Below are 19312 nucleotides of genomic sequence, written 5' to 3' on the forward strand. Positions count from 1 at the left end.
ATGCGGATTTGGAAGCCCAGGGGCTGGTCAGGGAGTGGAAGCGTCGACCCCATAACCTCCCGACTCAAGCGTTCCTGGGGGACGCACCGTGAAAGGGGGACTTGATGTTACAACCAGATCGCCCAGAATCTGACCACTAAACGTCCGACCGACGGGGGTGAACCAACAGGCGACACCCCACGATTCGGAGGGATTACCGCTCCGCCAACGAATCCGCATCCACACTCTGCATTTAACAATGTAAATTAACAATAAAAAAAGAGGGTAGTTACTCATCATGATTGTCAAATATAGGCCCAGACGAATTGTCGGTTGTTGACACTGCTCTAATTCCGTCCATCTTGGATTCCGACGGCATGCCTAAAGGACCTTTTGATATAGATCGTTCATGTAAGAACCTATATTTGCGACGGTTTGGTTCTGCAGTATGGGAAGGGAGGCGAAATTTAGAAGATCGGAGGTGCGGGTGCAAAGAATGCCAAGGACCCGAACTATAAAGGCGCGCTACGGATACATCACATGACACTCGGCGGCGACGGACAGGACATTGACAGCCTAGGGCCGCCGGGAGCGCTCAGCGCGGAGAGCCACCTTCTCGATGGTAGTACCAGTTCTTCCGACACTTCCATTCCGCGATCTCGCAGCTCGTTTTGGCGTAAGTATTCAAACCCAAGAGCAACAAAGTATCCACCAACAATTTAAAGCGGTGCTGGTGACCTGTGGCGGAGTTTAACTGAACCGTAATACTATGCGTCGAGCGAGAGCAGGTGAGGCAAAAGTCATGTGCCCATAATATTCACATCTTGACAATGATTGCACTCGGAGCCTTCTAATATTGCCAAACGCAACGGGACTTTCACTGTCAGAAATCTCCTACAGCGAAACATAATAGACCATCTCGTCAACTCTTCGGCAACATGATAACGCTTGAGCCTAAACCTTCTGCAGTAATGGATGTGTACACAAGATCATCACGCTGGGGCTTGACATATGACTGAATCTGGTGACCGCTCACGGCGAATCTCCCTTGCTTCTAGTGCCCTATTCCGAAGGCTGGCTATACAGATCTAGTGTAAATAGGTTCCGAGATAACCCTGAGAACAACTTTTGGTCACAATGACTGCACCAGAAAGCAGTCATTATCATCCGCACCGTATTGTACTTTCCACAAGGAGCAATTTTGCTGCACATCGTGCCGGATGTGCGGCACGGCGTATTGAGCTCAAGATTATGTCCGTCGGACGTCCGAGAGGAGTATATGGCTCTATCAAGCGAAAAGTATGTTTTCTCCCCACTAAAACCGTCTCTCCGTCCTGAACGACGATGGGTTCCGACTCAGGTAGTCTTAGCATTGAAGAGAAAGAGGCCGTTGTTACCAAAGTGTCCTCTCCTCAGAGTAAAGAAATTGCGGTGGAAGATGGTGATTTACTCTCCCCGGATGTGCGGCCTGCTGCAGAGAGACAACTGGTGCGCCACCTGGATCTCAGACTAATGCCAACGATCATCATCATTTTTATAATGAACTACATTGATGTGAGTGTGTATGTACGTTCGCGCCTGATTCCTCTTGATACGTTTGTGTTAGCGAAGTGCGGTCTCGTCTGCGCGTTTACAAGGTCTTCAACAGGATCTGAATTTGTCAGGTGAGAACAGCATTTCATTTGCCGCTTCTCCAGAACATTTATCCGTATTCAATGGACAGGAATACAATATTCTACCGTGCTTGCTGTCCTCTGTGCATCCTATGTTCCCGCTCAGATACCATCGAACATGGTGCGTCGTGTACTTACGGGATGCAAAGTGTCGTCTGATAACATGCACAGATTTTAAACAGAATATCTAGGTATTGTGTAGAAACAGGAGCTCTGAACCTTCACATTGATGACTATCGTGTAGGCCATCTTACTATATCCCAGCCTGTGTTGTGCTGTGGGGTCTCACTAGTGCGATGACAGGAGTGCGATCTTTTCTCTCGTTTCTAAGTATTGTTACGCTGACGTATCATGCAGGTCACCAAGAATTATACGGGGATTGTACTGTGCCGAATTTTCATTGGACTCCCAGAGGTGATAGATGTACGAAGATGTGCACCACCTCATACTAATAGGCGTATAGGCTGCATTCTACCCTGGCGCAATGTACTTGCTATCTCGGTGGTACACGCGGAAGGTGCGCGCGCGATCAATGACACGATATGATCACTTGATTAGTGAATTAATTTGCAGGAGCTCGCCTTTCGCTCTGCGGTAATATATGGTGGTTTACTGATTTCAAATGCGTTTGGAAATGTCCGTTTAGTCATTTCTATTTTCCTACTGGTGCTGGTGATGGATCTCACGCATTTACAGCTTATGGCGGCAGGAATCTTGTCTGGGATGCAGGGAAAGAGAGGAATAGCGGCCTGGAGATGGTAAGTATACTGCGTCATTTGTGCCTGGGTGACAACTGAATGATGCAACCTTAGGCTGTTTTTCATTGAAGTGTGCTCCTTGTCAGAAATTTATGACATATTATTGACGGTAACTACCCACAGGGATCTATATCGATCTTCATCGGCATCATTGCATGGTATGTATCGATTGAATGGCCAGAAACCTTCTGACCGGCTTGTTCCACACAGTTTCATCTTACCCGACTACGTATGTATTTAGCTCACTTGGCATTTGCACAACACGTTGATTGTATGAACACAGCCGCATAACACCCGTTGGTTGTCTCCTGCTCAGCTGAGATTAGCCCAAGTTCGGCTAGCAGAGGATGCTGGAGAAGCCGATGAAGATTCCGCTCAAGAATCGTATGTCTTTCCGTGATAGGGACAGCCATCTATCTGATTCATTATGTTTGCAGGGCGCTCGTGGGATTAAAGCTTGCTCTCCAGGACCCAAAGGTCTTGATCTTCTCTATCATGAACTGTTCTCAGCTTCTGGGGCTAGGTTTCATCAACTTCTTCCCGACGTAAGTCCGCCGATATCTTGTGCTGTACCCTTTTCTAAGCTAAAACAATATTAGCATTGCTGCTACGCTGGGATTCTCGACCACTGTGACGCTCTTGCTTTGCGCGTGGGTATTCTTTCTCAATTTCGAAGGGTTCCTTAATGACCGTGATCTCAGACCCCCATGGATCTTCTCAACGATCGTGTGCGCCGTGAATGCATGGAGTGCAGGTTTGTAGTATCAGCTTTCCAGATCGGTCTCTTCCGGGTGCTGATGCGACGGTGACTACAGATAGAACTGGAGAGCGGTTCTTCCACCACTGTTGGCCATGGTGGGGCGTCCTTGTCGGGTACATCATTGGTGTCTCAACAATGTCAGTCGGGGGTCGCTATTTTTCCATGTTCCTTATGGCAGCAGGATATTCAGGTACTTTGTATGCGCTACTTTCACTAATGTATCCTCAACCATGGCGCTTTAGGTTTCGCGTTAACGGCGGTGTGGGTAGCTAATGCTATACCGCGACCACCTGCTAAACGGTCCGCGGCGATCGGCATTGTGAACGGAATCGGCAACATAGGGAACTTGTACGCTGCTATCGTATTTCGAGTCTTTCGTTGCCGCTCACTGTTGTATTAGAATCAGTTCATATACTTGGAAATCACAGTGGGGGCCAAACTATCATCCTTCCATGTACATTGGGATAGCCTCTCTCGCTTTGAGCACAGTACTCGCCTTCGGTAAGATATACCGCGCTACAGGGATATTGTCTTAAACACTCGATTGTGTAGTGATCCGTTGCATGCTCGTATACGAGAACAAGAAGCTGGAACGCGACGAATCTGAAGACTTGAAGGGCGCAAGGCGCGAGCGCATCGAAGAGGCTGCTAGGCTGGAAGGACTCGCATTTGAGCAGGCGTTGGAGCGCAAGAGAGGGTTTAGGTATCTCTATTAATGCGCTCACCATGGTGTGCCCGTAGCTCCATATTAGCGCCGTTCGATGCACTACTCCCTGGCTGACGTCAGAAGGGAAGGCGCCGTGTAAGACTGTTGATGAATATATACAGTTTGCTGAGCGATACAAAATCGAACACTTCGGGTACAGCAAACGGCTTTATATCACTGCCTCTAGGTAATTTGGGCCGTGGGCATGAGTTGTGCTGAATCAGCCGGAAGCGGCTTCGCGTATGGATTGGAGATTTTTGAGGTCGAAATAGATATGAAAGTGAGTTATTCAAAATCAACCAAGATCCGCCGTGCCCTCACTGTTCTTTGTCCGAATGAAATGTTTACCCGTAACCTCAGGTCGAAGAGTCAGACTGAGTCTTCTATCATCTTCAAGTCAGTGTGGTGACGTCAAATATGCACATCCTTGAGCATTTTCCGGTCGACAGCATGCACGCATGTAGTCTTTATATAAAACGACTGACTATCCGTACTGTTTCCAGTGACACATTCAACATCTGCCAATTTTGAACGGCATCCCGAAGAACGTGTCTCTTCGTATCAACGGAGTCAAGAAGCCCACTCGAGTTTGAATGGCTCTGTAACACGTCACAGTTACACTTATTATCTGTCCCCGTCCTACTCTAAATTGCACTCGGGGTTCTCCTTGCTGTCGGCGTTGTAGCTATCAATTGTTTGGACGAGACTCCGCTAGGTCCGATTGCGGAAAACTGGGCGCCTAGGTCACGACGACAGAGTACATACATATATTCACTTCGCTTGTCATGGCTGAACGTGATCCCTCACAAAGACGAGCGTGAACGAGATTACGAACCGTTGACAGGGAATCCAAGTGACGTCGAGGTTTCAAGTACCTCAATCCGCGACCCGCGACTCGGCACCAAATTGTATTGCAGCGCACAAAGCCACGAATGATCAATATAAGAGAGTAAGTTGAACTCGGGTCTACCCAAGGTCTATCATCTACCGCAATTGCAATAGCCGCCGTATGACGATGTGCCGTTTGGGTGAGTGAGGCTCTCCAATATTTAGATCTTCGCGATGTTTACTTAATCATAGATTTCTAACATACGGATCGCACAACTTAATTTATCTCTTCACTTTAAGAAGTTGTCGAAGCCAATACACACAAGTTCAAGAAAATTTCTTGGCGCTAAGCCGCTCGGATTGTATGACGTGGCTTGAGAGCGAACGGTCGCTTAAGGTACCCAGCGCAGAACGCATGGTGTAGTTTGAATGTCCGTTTGACCTCGGGTTGTTCCATCGACTTCTCATCAACAGATGCTCGCATCGGAGGGCTTCTGTGACCTATTGGGTGTGGGACATATATTGCACCATGTTATCTTGTTCATGACTCCATCGTCCCTCGTTCGAATCCACAACACACGATGCAGCTCGAGCGGGTTTTGATATGCGGTGAGTGCTTTTGTATAGTTTCCATTTTTCCAGGTTGATGTATCGTTGCCAACCATGCTGGTAGGCTCTTTGGGGTTTTCGTCACTAGAGTGTATCGCTATGTTTAGCGGCATCGCTGAGATAATCGTAAGCCATTGTGTTCAATGAAACGCGGAAGGTACTAAAATTATCGTAGTTTCTGGACTGCTCTAGTCGACAAGAGCTACTCATGGCACTTCAATCGGGAAAGGAATATGATGGCATCTGCGGTATAGTCAGGCACTGGAATGCGGCAAGTATTACCGGCCCATTCGATGAAGAATTCATCGAGAGTCTGCCTCGGTCCGTAAAATACATCTCAAGTATGAATTCCGGCTATGATATGATTGACATACAAGCATGCAAGCGCAGAGGTCGGTCTATGCCTGCGTCCTCACGTAGCTCTTCCGGTTCTAAGGCGTTGTTGTTGTGCAGATATACTAGTTTCAAACACACCCGGGGTCGGCGACGACGCAACGGCGACAGTTGCCCTCTATCTCATCATTTCTACGCTGCGGAGGCTCTCCGAGGGCGAGCGGAGCGTCCATTCGGGGCTCTGGCGGCCCCCTAACATTACTCACAATGCGCATGATCTCACAGGACGCACGCTGGCCATCATCGGGCTGGGTGGGATAGGCATGCGCCTCGCCGAGCTTGCACATGCCTTTCCCATGCGGGTTCTATACCACAATCGCCACAGAGCGGCGCGCGCCCCAAAGTACTGCGAATTTTTTGACGCAGCACATATAGATGAGATGCTCGCAATGGCCGATGTGCTCAGTATCCATGTCCCCCTGGATGATCATACAGAGGGACTTATCGATGAGAAAATGATTCGGAAACTAAAGACAGGTGCTGTTGTGATCAACACATCGCGCGGGAGGGTTATTGATGAGGCGGCGATGATCAGAGCACTAGAGGATGGACATGTGAATTGTTCCCCTCAGCTTATTTTCTGCGATATTAAATGGCTGACCTTTGGTCACAGCTATCTGCTGTCGGCTTAGACGTTTATCCCGATGAACCGAAAGTCAATCCACGTCTTTTAGATTTCTCCAACGCTACGCTGCTTCCCCACCTTGGTGGTGTCTCTGCGGAAACACAAATGCAACAGGAGAGTCAAGCTCTATCCAATCTGAAGGAATTCTTAAGTACAGGGACAGCGCGCGATCTTCTACCAGAGTTACGTTAGTACATCCCACAAGTATTTTATGATAGACGAGTAGTATTCAAGTAGTCTAAGACATGTAGTTGTATACGTATACTAGCCAGATAATGGACTAGGCTGTGTCAGACACTTTGCAACGAACGCGAGCTTGTTTTCGCCTGCGCAGTCTCACCGTAACTTGGGTAAGTAGATCATTAATCATACTAGTGTCTTCAAGATACTCTGAAACGACCGCAAGCTTATCTCGTTGCGCTCTCACCGCAAATTGAGTAAGTATGTTATTAAACATGTTCTATGATACGATATAGCAACGATACAGCTCATAAAATCATCCTAGCGTAGTCAAGTCATAGCCAAAGATCATAAGACGACTCATATTGGCTCCTAAGAGCGCAGTTCTGGAACGACATCTGGCGCAGTCCCGGTACATAAAAATTCTCGGAGGTTCATCAATGCGTGAAGTTCTTGCAGCTTCTGTACTTCAAATGATACTCCACCTAAATGGGGGAGCAGTGTGGCGTTGGGGAATTCCAGGAGCCGTGGGTTAACGTGCGGCTCATCTGGATACACGTCCAGACCAACTGCGGATAGCTGTGGGTCGAAAGTTCAGTCAACAATCTGCGTAGTGTCTGAGAAACCATGAACAATTCGACACACCTGTCCTTCTTCCAGCGCTTTGATCATCGCGGATTCGTCTATGACCCTACCGCGTGCTGTGTTGATGAGCACTGCGCCTCTTTTCAGCTTTGCAATCATCTGCCAGTCCACCAGTCTCTCTGTGTGTTTGTTCAGTGGCACATGAACGCTGAGAACGTCCGCATTGGCGAGCATCTCGTCAAGATGCTCGGCATCAAAATATTCGCAGTATTCGGGAGCCTGGGGGAGTTTGTGGCGATTGTGATAAACAACGTGCATCGGAAATGCATGCGCGAATTCGGCAAAACGCAGTCCTATTCCGCCGAGACCGATAATGGCGAGCGTGTGTCCTTCAAGATCGTGCGCCCTCTTAGCAACACTTGGTGGCCTCCAGAGCCCGGAGCGAATATTTAATTCTCCCTCCGTGAAGCAGCGGAGACTTGAGATCATCAGATAGAGGGCTGTCGTTGCCGTTGCCGCATCCCCTACTCCAGGAGTGTTAGAAACCAGTATGCCTGCACAAAAGAGGGCCGTTAGCATGCGCCGATAGACAATCGTGTACTACATGAACGAACCTCTCTCCTTGCACGCATCTATGTCAATCATCTCGTAGCCTGCACACAGGCTTGCGATGTACTTCACACTGGAAGGTAGACATTCAATAAACTCCTTGTCGAATGGCCCAGTTATATCAAATGCATTCCAGTGTCTTATGATTCCAGAAATCCCGTCGTAGTCATGGCCCGGTTGGAATTCAGTGAGAAGTTCCTCTCGGCTAGAACAATCCATAAACTAGCACCGTCGTTTATCAATGTCTTATCATGAGTACTTCACGAGGCATACGTACGATGACTTCGGCAGTGCCATTGAATATTGACTTACATTCTTGGAGTGCAAAGTCAAGAGAACCTGTTTTCGGCGATGAAATTGTGCGATGCATCAGGAGTGGCAATAGGTTATGCTGATAGATCTTTGGACTTACCACAAATGAGGACGCGGGGGAGTTGCATGGTGAATTGTACGGTTGAGGTTGAGGTGTGTGTTATGTGAGTGACAGTAATTAGAGCGACAACAGTAACAGTAGGAGAACTAAAGTAGAAGGGTGTGAGGTGGGTAGGATTGTGATGTTGATATAATCCGAGGGGGTCGGCGACGTCTAATATATATCAGGCCCTCGGCCAGGCGGCCACTGCCGTATGCCGATATCAGCATCCTTGACAAGAAGACATCCAGTGAAGGTATCGCATTTGAAAATGAGTGGCATCGTCGTCCGAGCGGATAGAAGCAACAAATGGATGTGATCCATTTGGCTAACCTCAGTCCTGCAATCTGCAATGTGAGCAAATGTGAGCAACCCGGACCTTTGGATAGATTCTCAAGCCCACCGGTCAACAACATAGGAGCGTAATTGTACAATCTTACGAACCAGTATATGATGAAACTTCATTGCAGCTTCGCCCACACGTGGCTCGACGAACGACATGTATCGAATCACATCAACGCGTTCGCTGACGTCCTAGCGGTTCAAGTAATCAATAATGGACGGATAGGGAAAGCGTGAATGTTAACGACTGATAGGTCGCCCCTGCAGCGTCACTGCGTGCATCTCCGAGAACGAGTGATGTATGTCAAGAGACAACATCATAATTGTCTACTCTCTTACGGCTGTCTCCATCGCCACGTACTAATTGCCACTTCGACATTCTGTAACAGAATGCGAAAAAAGCTCGCGAATTCTAGAATTTTACCAGCGCCTCTAGCCCAGCGACACAATGTGGCACTACACACCTTCGCACTTGTTGTAAACTTGCGAAGTCCTCGGCAAGTTTGTCACAACGTCCTCGACACGGGACCACCGGACCGACACCAGACCAGCCTAGCCTTAAGCATGAATATGAGCCAAAGAGTACCGATAGGCTCGAGACCTTTAATTTGGTGAATCCAGCCTTCAAGCGTATAATACCACCCGTTATGTCGTTGATGCCTCCAAGGCGTCTTAGGAAACATAGATAAATGAAATCATCCGTTTGAGCATCACGTCATGCTATCGTCTGCAAATCGAGAGCTAAGCTCGAGTCCAGGTCGAAAAGTTCCGAATCCTGAGCGCCTCTGCCGAATAGAAGCTCAGAGCGGTAATCATCATCATGGGCCAGTGTCGAGAGTGAACCTTGAGCGCGCGGAAATATGAAACTCAGCAGGTTTGGCACACCGATGCCCTGTCAATTTATGCCAACCCACCGAAGGTCAAACTTCGAGTGTATGTAAGAGCGTGTACTCCTCCCCGAGGAAGCACTGATACCACCTAACCAGGCTATCGTGCACGTATAATGTTATTAAAGGAGCGCTCTCATAATCTGACTTAGACAAGACTTACTCTGGTCCGTAATATGTTTTCCAATTTCTGGTTTCCTGCTAGGAACCGCTCCGCAGTATCCTAAGCTATGCTCCACGTCAGCGCGCTTGGGCAACATTGATGACTTACATCAGACATTTCATGCCTGGAATCTGCATGAAATTGTGACCCAGCCTATCGGAGCCCGAATGTCCCTGTCAAGCGAACCGAGCATGCGCCTGCCATTTTTTCCCATGGACGTCGCACAAGCCAATGTCATCTGCGGTGCTAGCGGGCGCATGTAAGTCATTGATTATGATGCAATCCCAGGCAAATCTTACAATCCCAATCACCGAGGCTATTTAGGTTATTCCAGAATTTCGGGATAACCAGAAACAATGCGTTCTTCAACAATTCATAGAAGAGAGCGAGTCTGTTGCGAAGAGCGACAATAGCACCGGCATGGCGCACATGTTCGACCCATCATTACCGTTTCCTCCTTCGCCAAATGAAATGGGTGATGGGAGTGGTATTGTGTCAGCCTCGGCCCTCGCCCCGTCTAAATCTGGACCACACACACGCCGATGCCGTGAAGCGAGACCGCTCTGCGCAGGCTTCTGAAACAGTTTTCTGACCGCAGCAGAAGACAGAACCACATTGAGCCATCCAAGTGGCGCAATGCGTCCTAACAAGATGATCGTGGGCATGAGCACTGATGTCAGCGACCAGGCCTGAAGACCTACTCGCGGTCCTGAATTCTGCCCACGCGGTGACTAGCTGGCAGTAGGTTTGCAACACTGCCAAGATTGTTCGTCTCGATTTGTCTGGATGGCGGTATCTATATATTCACATTGTTTGCTCCGACTCGAGACCTTCACGGCTGGAAAGAAACGAGTTGCTATATACGCGCCTATAAGGTATTCACACACCGTCTGTGATTACGCTGGCTTAGTCGTATCTGATATGTCTGAGCTGGAGCAAATTACTCTTCGCTAAAGCAGGTTGTAGATGATGAACTGACCTTTATTGTCATACCCAGATTTTTACATGACGAATATCGCCCTTCGTTCAACGAACCCAGAATAAATATCCACTGCGTCACAACTGATCAGTACGGGTCAAATTGTTGATCACTCTGACCTTAGACCCCATAGCCTCACGATAATTGCTATGGAATTTATTTTCGTCCGTATCGGATCCTCACGCCAAATTTAATTAGGAGGGTACTCGCCATTTCAACCTTGAAATTCAATGATCGATGTAATTCTGTCCCTTTCAGCAGTAAAATTGCATAACCAAAAATGGTGGCACAGTCTATGTGGTGTAGGTAGCTGAAGGGCTTTGTATAACAATTATACTTCTCCATGATCCACCACTTTCGCTCAATTTTGAATGATTCAAGAAAGTACGGTCCCGCACCGCGTGCAGACCTTCTTCGAGTCGCACCTGTATCCTCGTCAACAAGACCGTCTAAGGGGCGAGCGAAGCGAGCGGACTGACATGAGGCAGAGCAGGCCACAAGGGAAGAGCAATACTGCAAGAATAATCCCGCACACGCCATACTCCCTCGTAAGCTGATGGTCGCCCCTCGCGCAGCTCGCATACACTGATCATAGCACAGCGTCAGTTGCTTATCCCTAGATGACAATTGGCTCAACACTCACTGGCCTGCTGGTACTGCGCTCCGACTGCAGCCTCCGTGTGAACCTCCTTATTCGCGTTTGGGACAGACATTAGAGTCGAGATGCAAGGATGTACAAGTGGGAGGCTGGTGCTGGGCGTACTAGTACAGCGATGCGCTGCTGCCATCCCCTGAGCGCAGACCTAAACGATACCGCCGATGCGGGCCGTCCGTCTTGTGGCGCCGTCACATGCGCTCATAATAAGTACCTCGATTGAATTTGCTGGCTTGGTAGACAAGCCCACCGCGAATTCTGAGCTAGGTTCGCGTACAAGTTGTCGCTTGTAACGTAGTACTGATCGCATTGGTGAAGTTATCCGGAAGTCGAGGTAAATGTCTTTCCAAGGATATTTTCATGATATGATGCGCTGTGGGAGGCTGTCTGCGGGTGTCCTAGAACAGCGTATAGGAGATGTCCATGGATATTTAGGAGGAACCGCCGCATTGACTCGATCATGGCGCGTCGGTGGCGTGAGAACAATGCGCATGCTGATCGCCCCCCCTCCCCCGATGCGGGCGGCACGCCGAGACCTGGAGCTTACCGCTGCTCCTGTCCAAGGTGTATGATACTACATATAAATCTTTCCCCCTTCATCTAGCAAACACGGAGCAACGGTGGAGTCACAAGGGGAGGCTAGATTATTATTTGTGCACCGGCCGCAGCCCGTGCGCTCTAAAAGCTGTAGTGAAGCAGCGACTTAATCTCGAGTAAGAAAAATAAGAGGTCACAACGAATAATGCAATGAAATCACGAACCCCGTGAGTCTGGACCTTGATAGATTCTCATGGGGCTGGATGAAGAATTGGCTAGGGGTGAATTCATGATAGAAGATCTGGTTGTCTTCGCCAAAGTGATAATTGTCGAGTGTCGTGTTCAAGAATGTATTGATGAATGCGAAAGATGAGATGATGTAATGGCACAGACAAGAAAGAGTCGAAGACGTGTAAACAAGAGGAGCGCACAGTATACGACCGCCAGTGATCCAAATATATTCTCAAGAAGAATCGACCTGACCCCTAACTGGGCTCCTGAAAATGGACCAGACATATAGCATACACGCCGCTCACGAGGGCATAGTGTTGAGGCTGTTCGAGATGTAAGCCCTGTGCCGCTCACATCAATATGTGTGCTACCGTTCCAATGCAGTCCTTACTTCGCCATGCAGGTCAAAGTACCGCCCCAATCATCAGCGATGCATTGCACACAACCATATTCATGGTGATTACCACACAAAACAGGCTGACCTCTGTGAGCTCGATGTAAACAACGTGTCCTTTGAATACTGGATGCGAACCTCACCAAGCCAATGCAGCCAGGATCTGGAATGGCTGGGCTGGGCGCATATATAGTTACCGCACGACTTGAGGTGAAAGACAGAGATAAAACATATCTCATCGCATTATAATCAGTACAAAGCTGCCACAGGCATTCCGCTCTGAACCAGTTCCGTAGGGTAGAGACAAATGGGACCGCGTAGTGTAACCGCTAGGGTATGATGGTCCCGCATCGAGAGCATTTTTTCTCCACGTCGGCGCTGAGGGGACCAGGGTTAATAAAACATACTCTACGAATTGAAGAAGCTCACAAAAGACATAGGAGACCGATGGGGAAGAGCAGGATAGCACTGATAATTCCTATGGGACCGTGCTTTGTAGTCACCTCGTGGTCCCCTCTGGCGCAGCGAGCAAATACTGACCAGCGGTGAACATCTCAAGACGAGCGCAGAAGATAGTCGTTACTCACATTGCTCCTGGTACTGTCGCCCCAGCGCTGCCTCTCTCTCGGCTGGATCAACCTGTGGTTGTGGTGCAGGCTGTGGCTGCGACTGCACAGGTTGGGCGGGCGGTGTTTGGGCCGGGAAGTCAGGTTTCAGCGTGGTGGGAGCCTCTGCAGGTGAGTAGTTTGTTGGGGGGAGTGCCTGCAGGGGCACATCATTTGAGGATGCTTGCCAATCGTACGGCGGAGGTTGTGAGTCGGGCTGAGATTCCGTTGCTTTGATGTCGATCATGAGTAAATAAGGAGCGAATGACGGGAGATGGTGGCGGCGGGAGAGCAGGAGGCTCGACGGCCTTGTTGCCGCAGGGTGGGGATGACAATGGTGAGGGCTGCATGTCGGGTGGCGGTGCGGACAACATCAAGTCCGCAGCGGGTCCAGCTCGCTCGCATGCCGCACTCGGCATCTCTGTGCGTCAGCCGGGTAACGTACAACTCCTTTTCACGTGATTTTAGCGCTTAATCAAATTGCATTTCATGGACGGCCGCTTGCCAACTGGTAATGCCCTTTCAGCCGTCCACCGGCATGTTCTACTAGTATTCATACAGCTGCTAATACAAGCTAACGTACAATCCATGCGAAGCCAGATTTACTCAAGGGCTTCGCGGACATATTCCAGCCTCTTAATATAGGTATCTGAAGCCCTTCTTTCGCTCGAGGGCCTCTTCGAAGGTCAACCCTTCCAGCCGTGCGGCCTCCTCTATACGTTCTCTCGCGTCTCCTTTGAGGATTTCGAGCTCTTTACGGTCAAGCAACTTGTTCTGGTGCACGAGCATGCAACGAACCACTGCACTCTGCGTTAGCGGCTGCGGCATAGAACATAACCCTACACATACCAAATGCAAGGAACGTTGCAAACGCTAGTGCAGCAATCCCAATGTACATCGAGGGATGGTAATCCGGACTCCATTGCGTTTGCCATGTGTAAGAAGCAATGCTGTCAGTCCAATGGTAAGCACATAAGCAGGCTGAGTCTGCATGACACGCACAGGTTACCAATGTTTCCAAAGCCGTTGACTATGCCAATAGCAGCAGACCGTTTGGCGGGAGGTCGTGGTACCGCATTAGCGACCCAAACACACGTTAGCGCGAAACCTGTAGGTCAATATACGTCAGCATCAAAGTCGTAGCAGGCATTAGCTTCTCGTATCTGTACCTGCATAGCCAGAAGCCATGAGGAACATCGCCACGTATCGGCCACCGATGGACATAGTAGAGACACCGATGATGTACCCGACAATAACACCCCACCAAGGCCAACACTGGTGGAAGAAGCGTTCGCCGGTCCGATCTGAATACATGTGCGCGCGTGAAGACGGGACATCCAGATGTATCATGCAGATCATACCTGCGTTCCACGCGTTCGCAACACACGCAATCGTAGCAAATATCCATGGAGGGCTGTGCGATGCGCGCGTCAACGTCTATATACATAAGCCCTGACTGAATTGCACTTACACACAGAGCAGAAGAGTGATCGTCGTTGAGTAGCCCATGGTACCAGCAATCCTAATCAACGACGGTCAGTCTCCCTCGTGTTCCATAACTCTCGCTACTCACGTCGGGAAGAAGTTAATGAATCCCAGACCAAGCAGCTGCGAACAGCACATAACAGCCATGATGGGAACCTTAGGGTCCTTGATGGCCATCTTCAAGCCCACCAATGCTCTGATTATTGACATCTGTCAGCGCAGACTCATACGCAAGCTATACACGTACGATTCATGACTGCCATCCTCATCAGCCTCTCCGGCGTCCTCCGCAAGACGCACTTGAGCTAATCTGCGTTGTTCTGCGGATAGCCACCGAGTATTATGTGGCTGAAAGAGTGTCAAGAAAAAATATTTAGATCATGGGGCACCACATACATAGTCTGGGAGCAAGAAGCTAAATAATTCGATAAGTGATATTGTACGGGAACAAAAGCGCAACACTCACGCTGCGATGAACCCGATGCAGATTGTGACGCATCCCTATATTATCACGTCACTACTGTCTCTGGGACCAGTGACACATCTGCGCTCTCATACCTCAATGTAGAATAGCCTTGGACAAAACAGCGTCAATTTTTGGCGGCGTGTTTCAGAGCTAGTCAGCTCACCATCTCCAAGCCGCAATGCCACGCTTGTCCTGCATCCCTGAGAGGATTCCTGCAGCGATCAACTGAATGACTAGTAAGTGTATGGTTCTCCTAGTTTATGTAGCTGCACTGACACTACCGAACGCGTTAGATATCAATAGACCGCCATAGATAATGGCGCCGCGAAACGCGAGCTCCTATATAGAGCATATGAGATCATTTATATTCGCGAGCGTGGTGATACGTACCTTCCGAGTGTACCATCGCGATAGGAGATATATTGCGCCAGGGTAGAATGCCGCCTGAAACACGCATAAGGAAGTCAATGTTTGACGGCTTCGAAAAAGCAACACAAGTACCTCCGGAAGACCAATGAAGACACGGCACACCAAAATTCCTGCGTAATTTTGTGTTAACTAGAACGGGGCTCGGTCATCGATAAACATACAGAGCTAAACGTGGAACGCTTACCCCAGTGCAGGCACTGGTAACGCCCCACAGAACGACGCAAAGAGGGATATAGTATGATGGTCTGAATAATGCCAAGTTAGGGCATGTCCACCGCAAGTGCCACCGTACCATACCTAGAAATGCGGTTCAAAATCTGCGCAAGTAAGCTTAATGAATAGATATGCAGTCAATTAATGTGCCTACCATGTTGGATGGAATCTGTGCCGGGACGTATGATGCGTATAGAATAGCAATGACCGTGTTGTATTGTAGATCTAAAGCCAGACGTCAACCGTCAACCAGAGATCGTTCATAGCGTAAAATTAGGTCGGAACCTGAGAGGTGTAAATCTTGCGTCATGCCTTGCAACCTCGCCGCGGTCACAGCCACACGCTGTACGCCAAGGTCCTTAGAGTTGCATCAAATGAAGCAGGTGAGATGCTCACGTCGATATAATTCATGATGAAGATGACAATGATCGTAGGCAGCAGTCTCGAGTCCAAGATCCGCACGAGCTTGCGCTCAGCTGAGGGTCGTATGCTGGGGTCCAGAAGCCGACCATCTTGTTCTTGATTTTGGAGTGATACTGCGGGGGACCGCTGCTCGATGAGTGCGACGTCCTTCTCGTTATGTCCAGCGCTGTCCGAATCCTTCGTCGACATTTTGAGAGGCGCTACCGAGTCTCAAGGGAAGAAACTCTAAGGGACCACACACACAAGCTCGACGATAAATATCCTCTGCGGGGGCCCGACGGCAGACAGGAAGATCATTTGTGCATAAACCGAAGGACGACTCGTGACCAGTGTTCTCCACGGAGAAGACAGACTTGTGGCGGGGAGCACCACAGAACGGGAACATAACATGACTGAATTAGTGCTATCACGAGGTGGCAGTCAGGCTGCATCCTCGATGCGTATCTGACTGTGTGATAAATCGTACGAATTGAGGCCGTAAGAATCGCTTGCGCAGACCCTGTCGCTGGCTATAGACCTAGTCCTCATGCCAAATTGGAAGTTGTAAGCACCCAGTGGGCCGTATACGGCGAGAGACGTCCAGTGTGGAGCAAGGAAGTCGGCGAATTTGGGTTATGCACCGGGACGGGAGACGCCTGTGGCCACCAACCAGATGTGAGAACAATGCTGGCTTCGCCAGGAACGACACCTGCATGACCACTCGCCAACGGCATTCCAGGACATCTGTATTGACTTCTAGTCGACCGTCCTCCGCCAAGAAGCGCCACCCTACCCCAGGATTAGATCCGAGAGATCAACCGAGATTCGAAAATGGTCACCTGCTCACCTCGGGTTCGCGGCTAGAGATGAAGGATGCAGTCTGCAGACGAGGCGCCATCCAAACAGCGCCGCGGGTTACGACATAGTGTGGGGTAAATAAGCCGCCTCGCGTTACAATGTTACGAGGGTCAACATACTTTCTCGACACTGCGTAGCGAGAGTATCATTGCTACGAGGCGATGGCCTCGTTGACGGAGAATGGAGGGACACGGGGTCTTCGAGGCAGGACTGCCCTTGTTCCTATCCTGATAGATCCAGACCATTCGGAAGCATCTTCGAAGCATGTGCCCGAAAGCCGTACTGTCAACATATCCGCGTCGGGGAAACATCCTGGACGGGCGCGAACATCCCGACTGTCAACGTCAATCGGAAACAGTGATCATGATCTTTGAATTCAGAGATTGTGATGATCGCCGACGCCGCCCTCGCGAACCCGAAGATTGTGCCCGACGCTCCAAGGGCGTAACCTTCCAACGGCATCTAAAACCCGCGAAGAGCTCGGTGAGAGACCCTGGCTAAGAATACCGCGAAAGTGGACGTTGGCGGAACAGGGATGGACGCAAGCTCCGTTATAGACAGCCTCAGGACGAAGAATAGAACGTGTGATCCTGCAGGTTCGCAAGTGTAGGCTCATGCGCCCTGAAGAATAAGGAGCTGACAATTCTTCTCAAGCTCTGACACGATGCAAATTGTGACCGACGCATTCTTCTAGTGAGATACGATGTTGCATTCCCATGCTGACACCCTCGTTCACCCTTTCCGAAAGCTGCTGGTCATGAAACGATAAGCCTTACTCTGGGGTAGAACTGAAGGCACTACCTCGGCGAGATGGGTACCCACCATAGCACCGCCGATGAGCACAGCGGTGATGCCTGCCGAACGGCAGAGCGCAACGTGACGACCTGCTTGTAATGCGATGATGAGTGAAGTATCAAAAGCACCACGAATGCCGTAGAACCTATGGAATAACACCACGTACCATTGGAGTGGTGAGACTCCTGCCACACGACGATCGGTCATGAATGTGATGATGAGAACAGAGGTGGGCTGGAACTCTACGCGAATAATTGAATAGAGAAGACCAATTGAAATACTTGATTCCATGAGAATACCAATAGAAGACGTCTACAATGATATACGGTCATGCTGTAGATCGCTGATCTGGCGCAGTCCCATATCCAGAAGTCATTGTGGGCGGACGGTCTCGACGAACCTGACGGTAGGAGATGTCGATGACTTTTCCTTGCTGCTGCGTGCAACGATGTGAGATACATAATACACTTTGATTACGGCTGCAGACAGTCTATGTTTACCAACAGCACGCCGAAGGCACTGGTCTACCTGAACTCCGGGATGATATCGCTCCCTTTCCCCTTCGTCAGGTAGTCTCTCAGGTTCGAGAGTGCTCTTATCTCCATCTTCTTCTGCGAATCGCACGTTTCGGTGCCCATATGTGGCAGAAGTGTCGCATTCTTGAAATCGAATAGCCGCGGGTTCACTTGCGGCTCATCTGGATAGACGTCCAGACCAACCGCCGATAACTGGGGTGGTCATCAGTATCAAAGGAACCCCATAGAATAGCAAAAACATACGTGGCCGTCTTCGAGTGCTCTAATCATCGCTGCCTCGTCGATAACCTTCCCCCGCGCCGTATTGACAATCACCGCACCAGGTTTCAGCTTACGGATCATCGCCTCGTCTACCAAGTGAACCGTGTCGTCACGCAGTGGCACATGTACGCTCAGCACATCTGCCTCTGCCAACATCTCGTCGAGGCGGTCAGCGCCGTAGTACTCGCACCAGTCGGGTACGTGAGCGACTTTGTGTCGATTGTGATAAATGACCCGCATTGGGAACGCGTGTACAAACTCTGCCAGCCGCAGACCTATCCCACCCAGTCCCAGGATGGCGATCGTGTGTCCCGTTAAATCATGAGCCTCGCCTGCGGAGTGCGTCGTCTTCCATGCTCCTGCGCGAACAGAGCGTTCGGCCCTGGAGAAGCACCGCAGGGCGGAGATGAGCAGGTAGAGCGCCGTAGTTGCGGTCGCATCGTCAACAGCACCTGGGGTGTTCGAGACGAAGATACCTGAATATCAGGACATCAGACACGAAAGACCACGGACGACAACTCTCCCTACACTCACCTTTCTCTTTGCAATAAAGGACGTCTATTTGGTCGTATCCAGCGCCGTTGTGCGCGATCCACTTCACTCCGGTTGCCGCGAGGCCGTCGATTATCTCCTTATCAAACACGCCTATGCGGTCCGTCGACACGTTGTGCCTATACAATCCAGTGATGCCTTCGTACTTTCCTCCAGGCTGAAGACTCGTGAGGAAATCGGCTCGGTCGGACGAGTCCATGCGCTTGAGGATAGAATGGACGGTGAAAACCGCGAAAAGGAACTTGAATGAGCCACAAACTTACGACTACCTCTGCAATGCCATTCAACAGCTCCTCGCACTCCTTGTGAGCCCATACCAAATCACCTACAGCACGGATCAATCGTCAATGACTGATATAATGGCAAAATCGGTCAGCACTGACCGCATATCATAACACGAGTCAT

General features: G+C 49.8%; 6 protein-coding genes across 6 annotated transcripts; 2 read left to right on the plus strand and 4 right to left on the minus strand.

Annotated features, from left to right (window-relative positions):
• Nucleotides 1-1323: 1323 nt before the first annotated feature.
• FIBRA_06826 (uncharacterized protein) lies at nucleotides 1324-3886 on the plus strand (the record flags this gene model as incomplete). The annotated part of the gene is made up of 18 exons (XM_012328535.1): nucleotides 1324-1533; nucleotides 1586-1643; nucleotides 1703-1773; nucleotides 1824-1843; nucleotides 1897-1957; nucleotides 2010-2066; nucleotides 2116-2169; nucleotides 2226-2410; nucleotides 2465-2480; nucleotides 2534-2568; nucleotides 2621-2639; nucleotides 2694-2794; nucleotides 2848-2955; nucleotides 3010-3164; nucleotides 3226-3360; nucleotides 3413-3518; nucleotides 3571-3671; nucleotides 3723-3886. The coding sequence occupies 18 exons, from the start codon at nucleotides 1324-1326 to the stop codon at nucleotides 3884-3886; spliced, it is 1656 nt and encodes a 551-aa protein (XP_012183925.1).
• Nucleotides 3887-5285: 1399 nt separating this feature from the next.
• On the plus strand, nucleotides 5286-6523 carry FIBRA_06827 (uncharacterized protein; the record flags this gene model as incomplete). The annotated part of the gene is made up of 5 exons (XM_012328536.1): nucleotides 5286-5313; nucleotides 5378-5439; nucleotides 5489-5705; nucleotides 5767-6260; nucleotides 6320-6523. 5 exons carry the CDS (start codon nucleotides 5286-5288, stop codon nucleotides 6521-6523), a joined length of 1005 nt encoding a protein of 334 aa, XP_012183926.1.
• Nucleotides 6524-6883: 360 nt separating this feature from the next.
• On the minus strand, nucleotides 6884-8145 carry FIBRA_06828 (uncharacterized protein; the record flags this gene model as incomplete). The annotated part of the gene is made up of 5 exons (XM_012328537.1): nucleotides 6884-7090; nucleotides 7157-7650; nucleotides 7711-7927; nucleotides 7983-8044; nucleotides 8118-8145. The coding sequence occupies 5 exons, from the start codon at nucleotides 8143-8145 to the stop codon at nucleotides 6884-6886; spliced, it is 1008 nt and encodes a 335-aa protein (XP_012183927.1).
• Nucleotides 8146-12730: 4585 nt separating this feature from the next.
• Nucleotides 12731-13157, minus strand: FIBRA_06829 (uncharacterized protein; the record flags this gene model as incomplete). Its single annotated transcript, XM_012328538.1, has 2 exons — nucleotides 12731-12840; nucleotides 12893-13157. The coding sequence occupies 2 exons, from the start codon at nucleotides 13155-13157 to the stop codon at nucleotides 12731-12733; spliced, it is 375 nt and encodes a 124-aa protein (XP_012183928.1).
• A 389-nt stretch (nucleotides 13158-13546) lies between these two features.
• Nucleotides 13547-16115, minus strand: FIBRA_06830 (uncharacterized protein; the record flags this gene model as incomplete). The annotated part of the gene is made up of 20 exons (XM_012328539.1): nucleotides 13547-13710; nucleotides 13760-13860; nucleotides 13913-14018; nucleotides 14080-14214; nucleotides 14272-14324; nucleotides 14382-14432; nucleotides 14484-14591; nucleotides 14643-14743; nucleotides 14792-14810; nucleotides 14862-14896; nucleotides 14954-14969; nucleotides 15025-15086; nucleotides 15138-15200; nucleotides 15252-15305; nucleotides 15363-15419; nucleotides 15475-15535; nucleotides 15588-15607; nucleotides 15658-15728; nucleotides 15789-15861; nucleotides 15900-16115. 20 exons carry the CDS (start codon nucleotides 16113-16115, stop codon nucleotides 13547-13549), a joined length of 1566 nt encoding a protein of 521 aa, XP_012183929.1.
• A 1967-nt stretch (nucleotides 16116-18082) lies between these two features.
• On the minus strand, nucleotides 18083-19312 carry FIBRA_06831 (uncharacterized protein; the record flags this gene model as incomplete). The annotated part of the gene is made up of 5 exons (XM_012328540.1): nucleotides 18083-18286; nucleotides 18338-18831; nucleotides 18890-19109; nucleotides 19171-19232; nucleotides 19291-19312. 5 exons carry the CDS (start codon nucleotides 19310-19312, stop codon nucleotides 18083-18085), a joined length of 1002 nt encoding a protein of 333 aa, XP_012183930.1.

Source organism: Fibroporia radiculosa, assembly GCF_000313525.1.
Source record: "Fibroporia radiculosa TFFH 294 genomic supercontigs, scaffold8733, whole genome shotgun sequence".
In the NCBI taxonomy this organism is placed as follows: domain Eukaryota; kingdom Fungi; phylum Basidiomycota; class Agaricomycetes; order Polyporales; family Fibroporiaceae; genus Fibroporia; species Fibroporia radiculosa.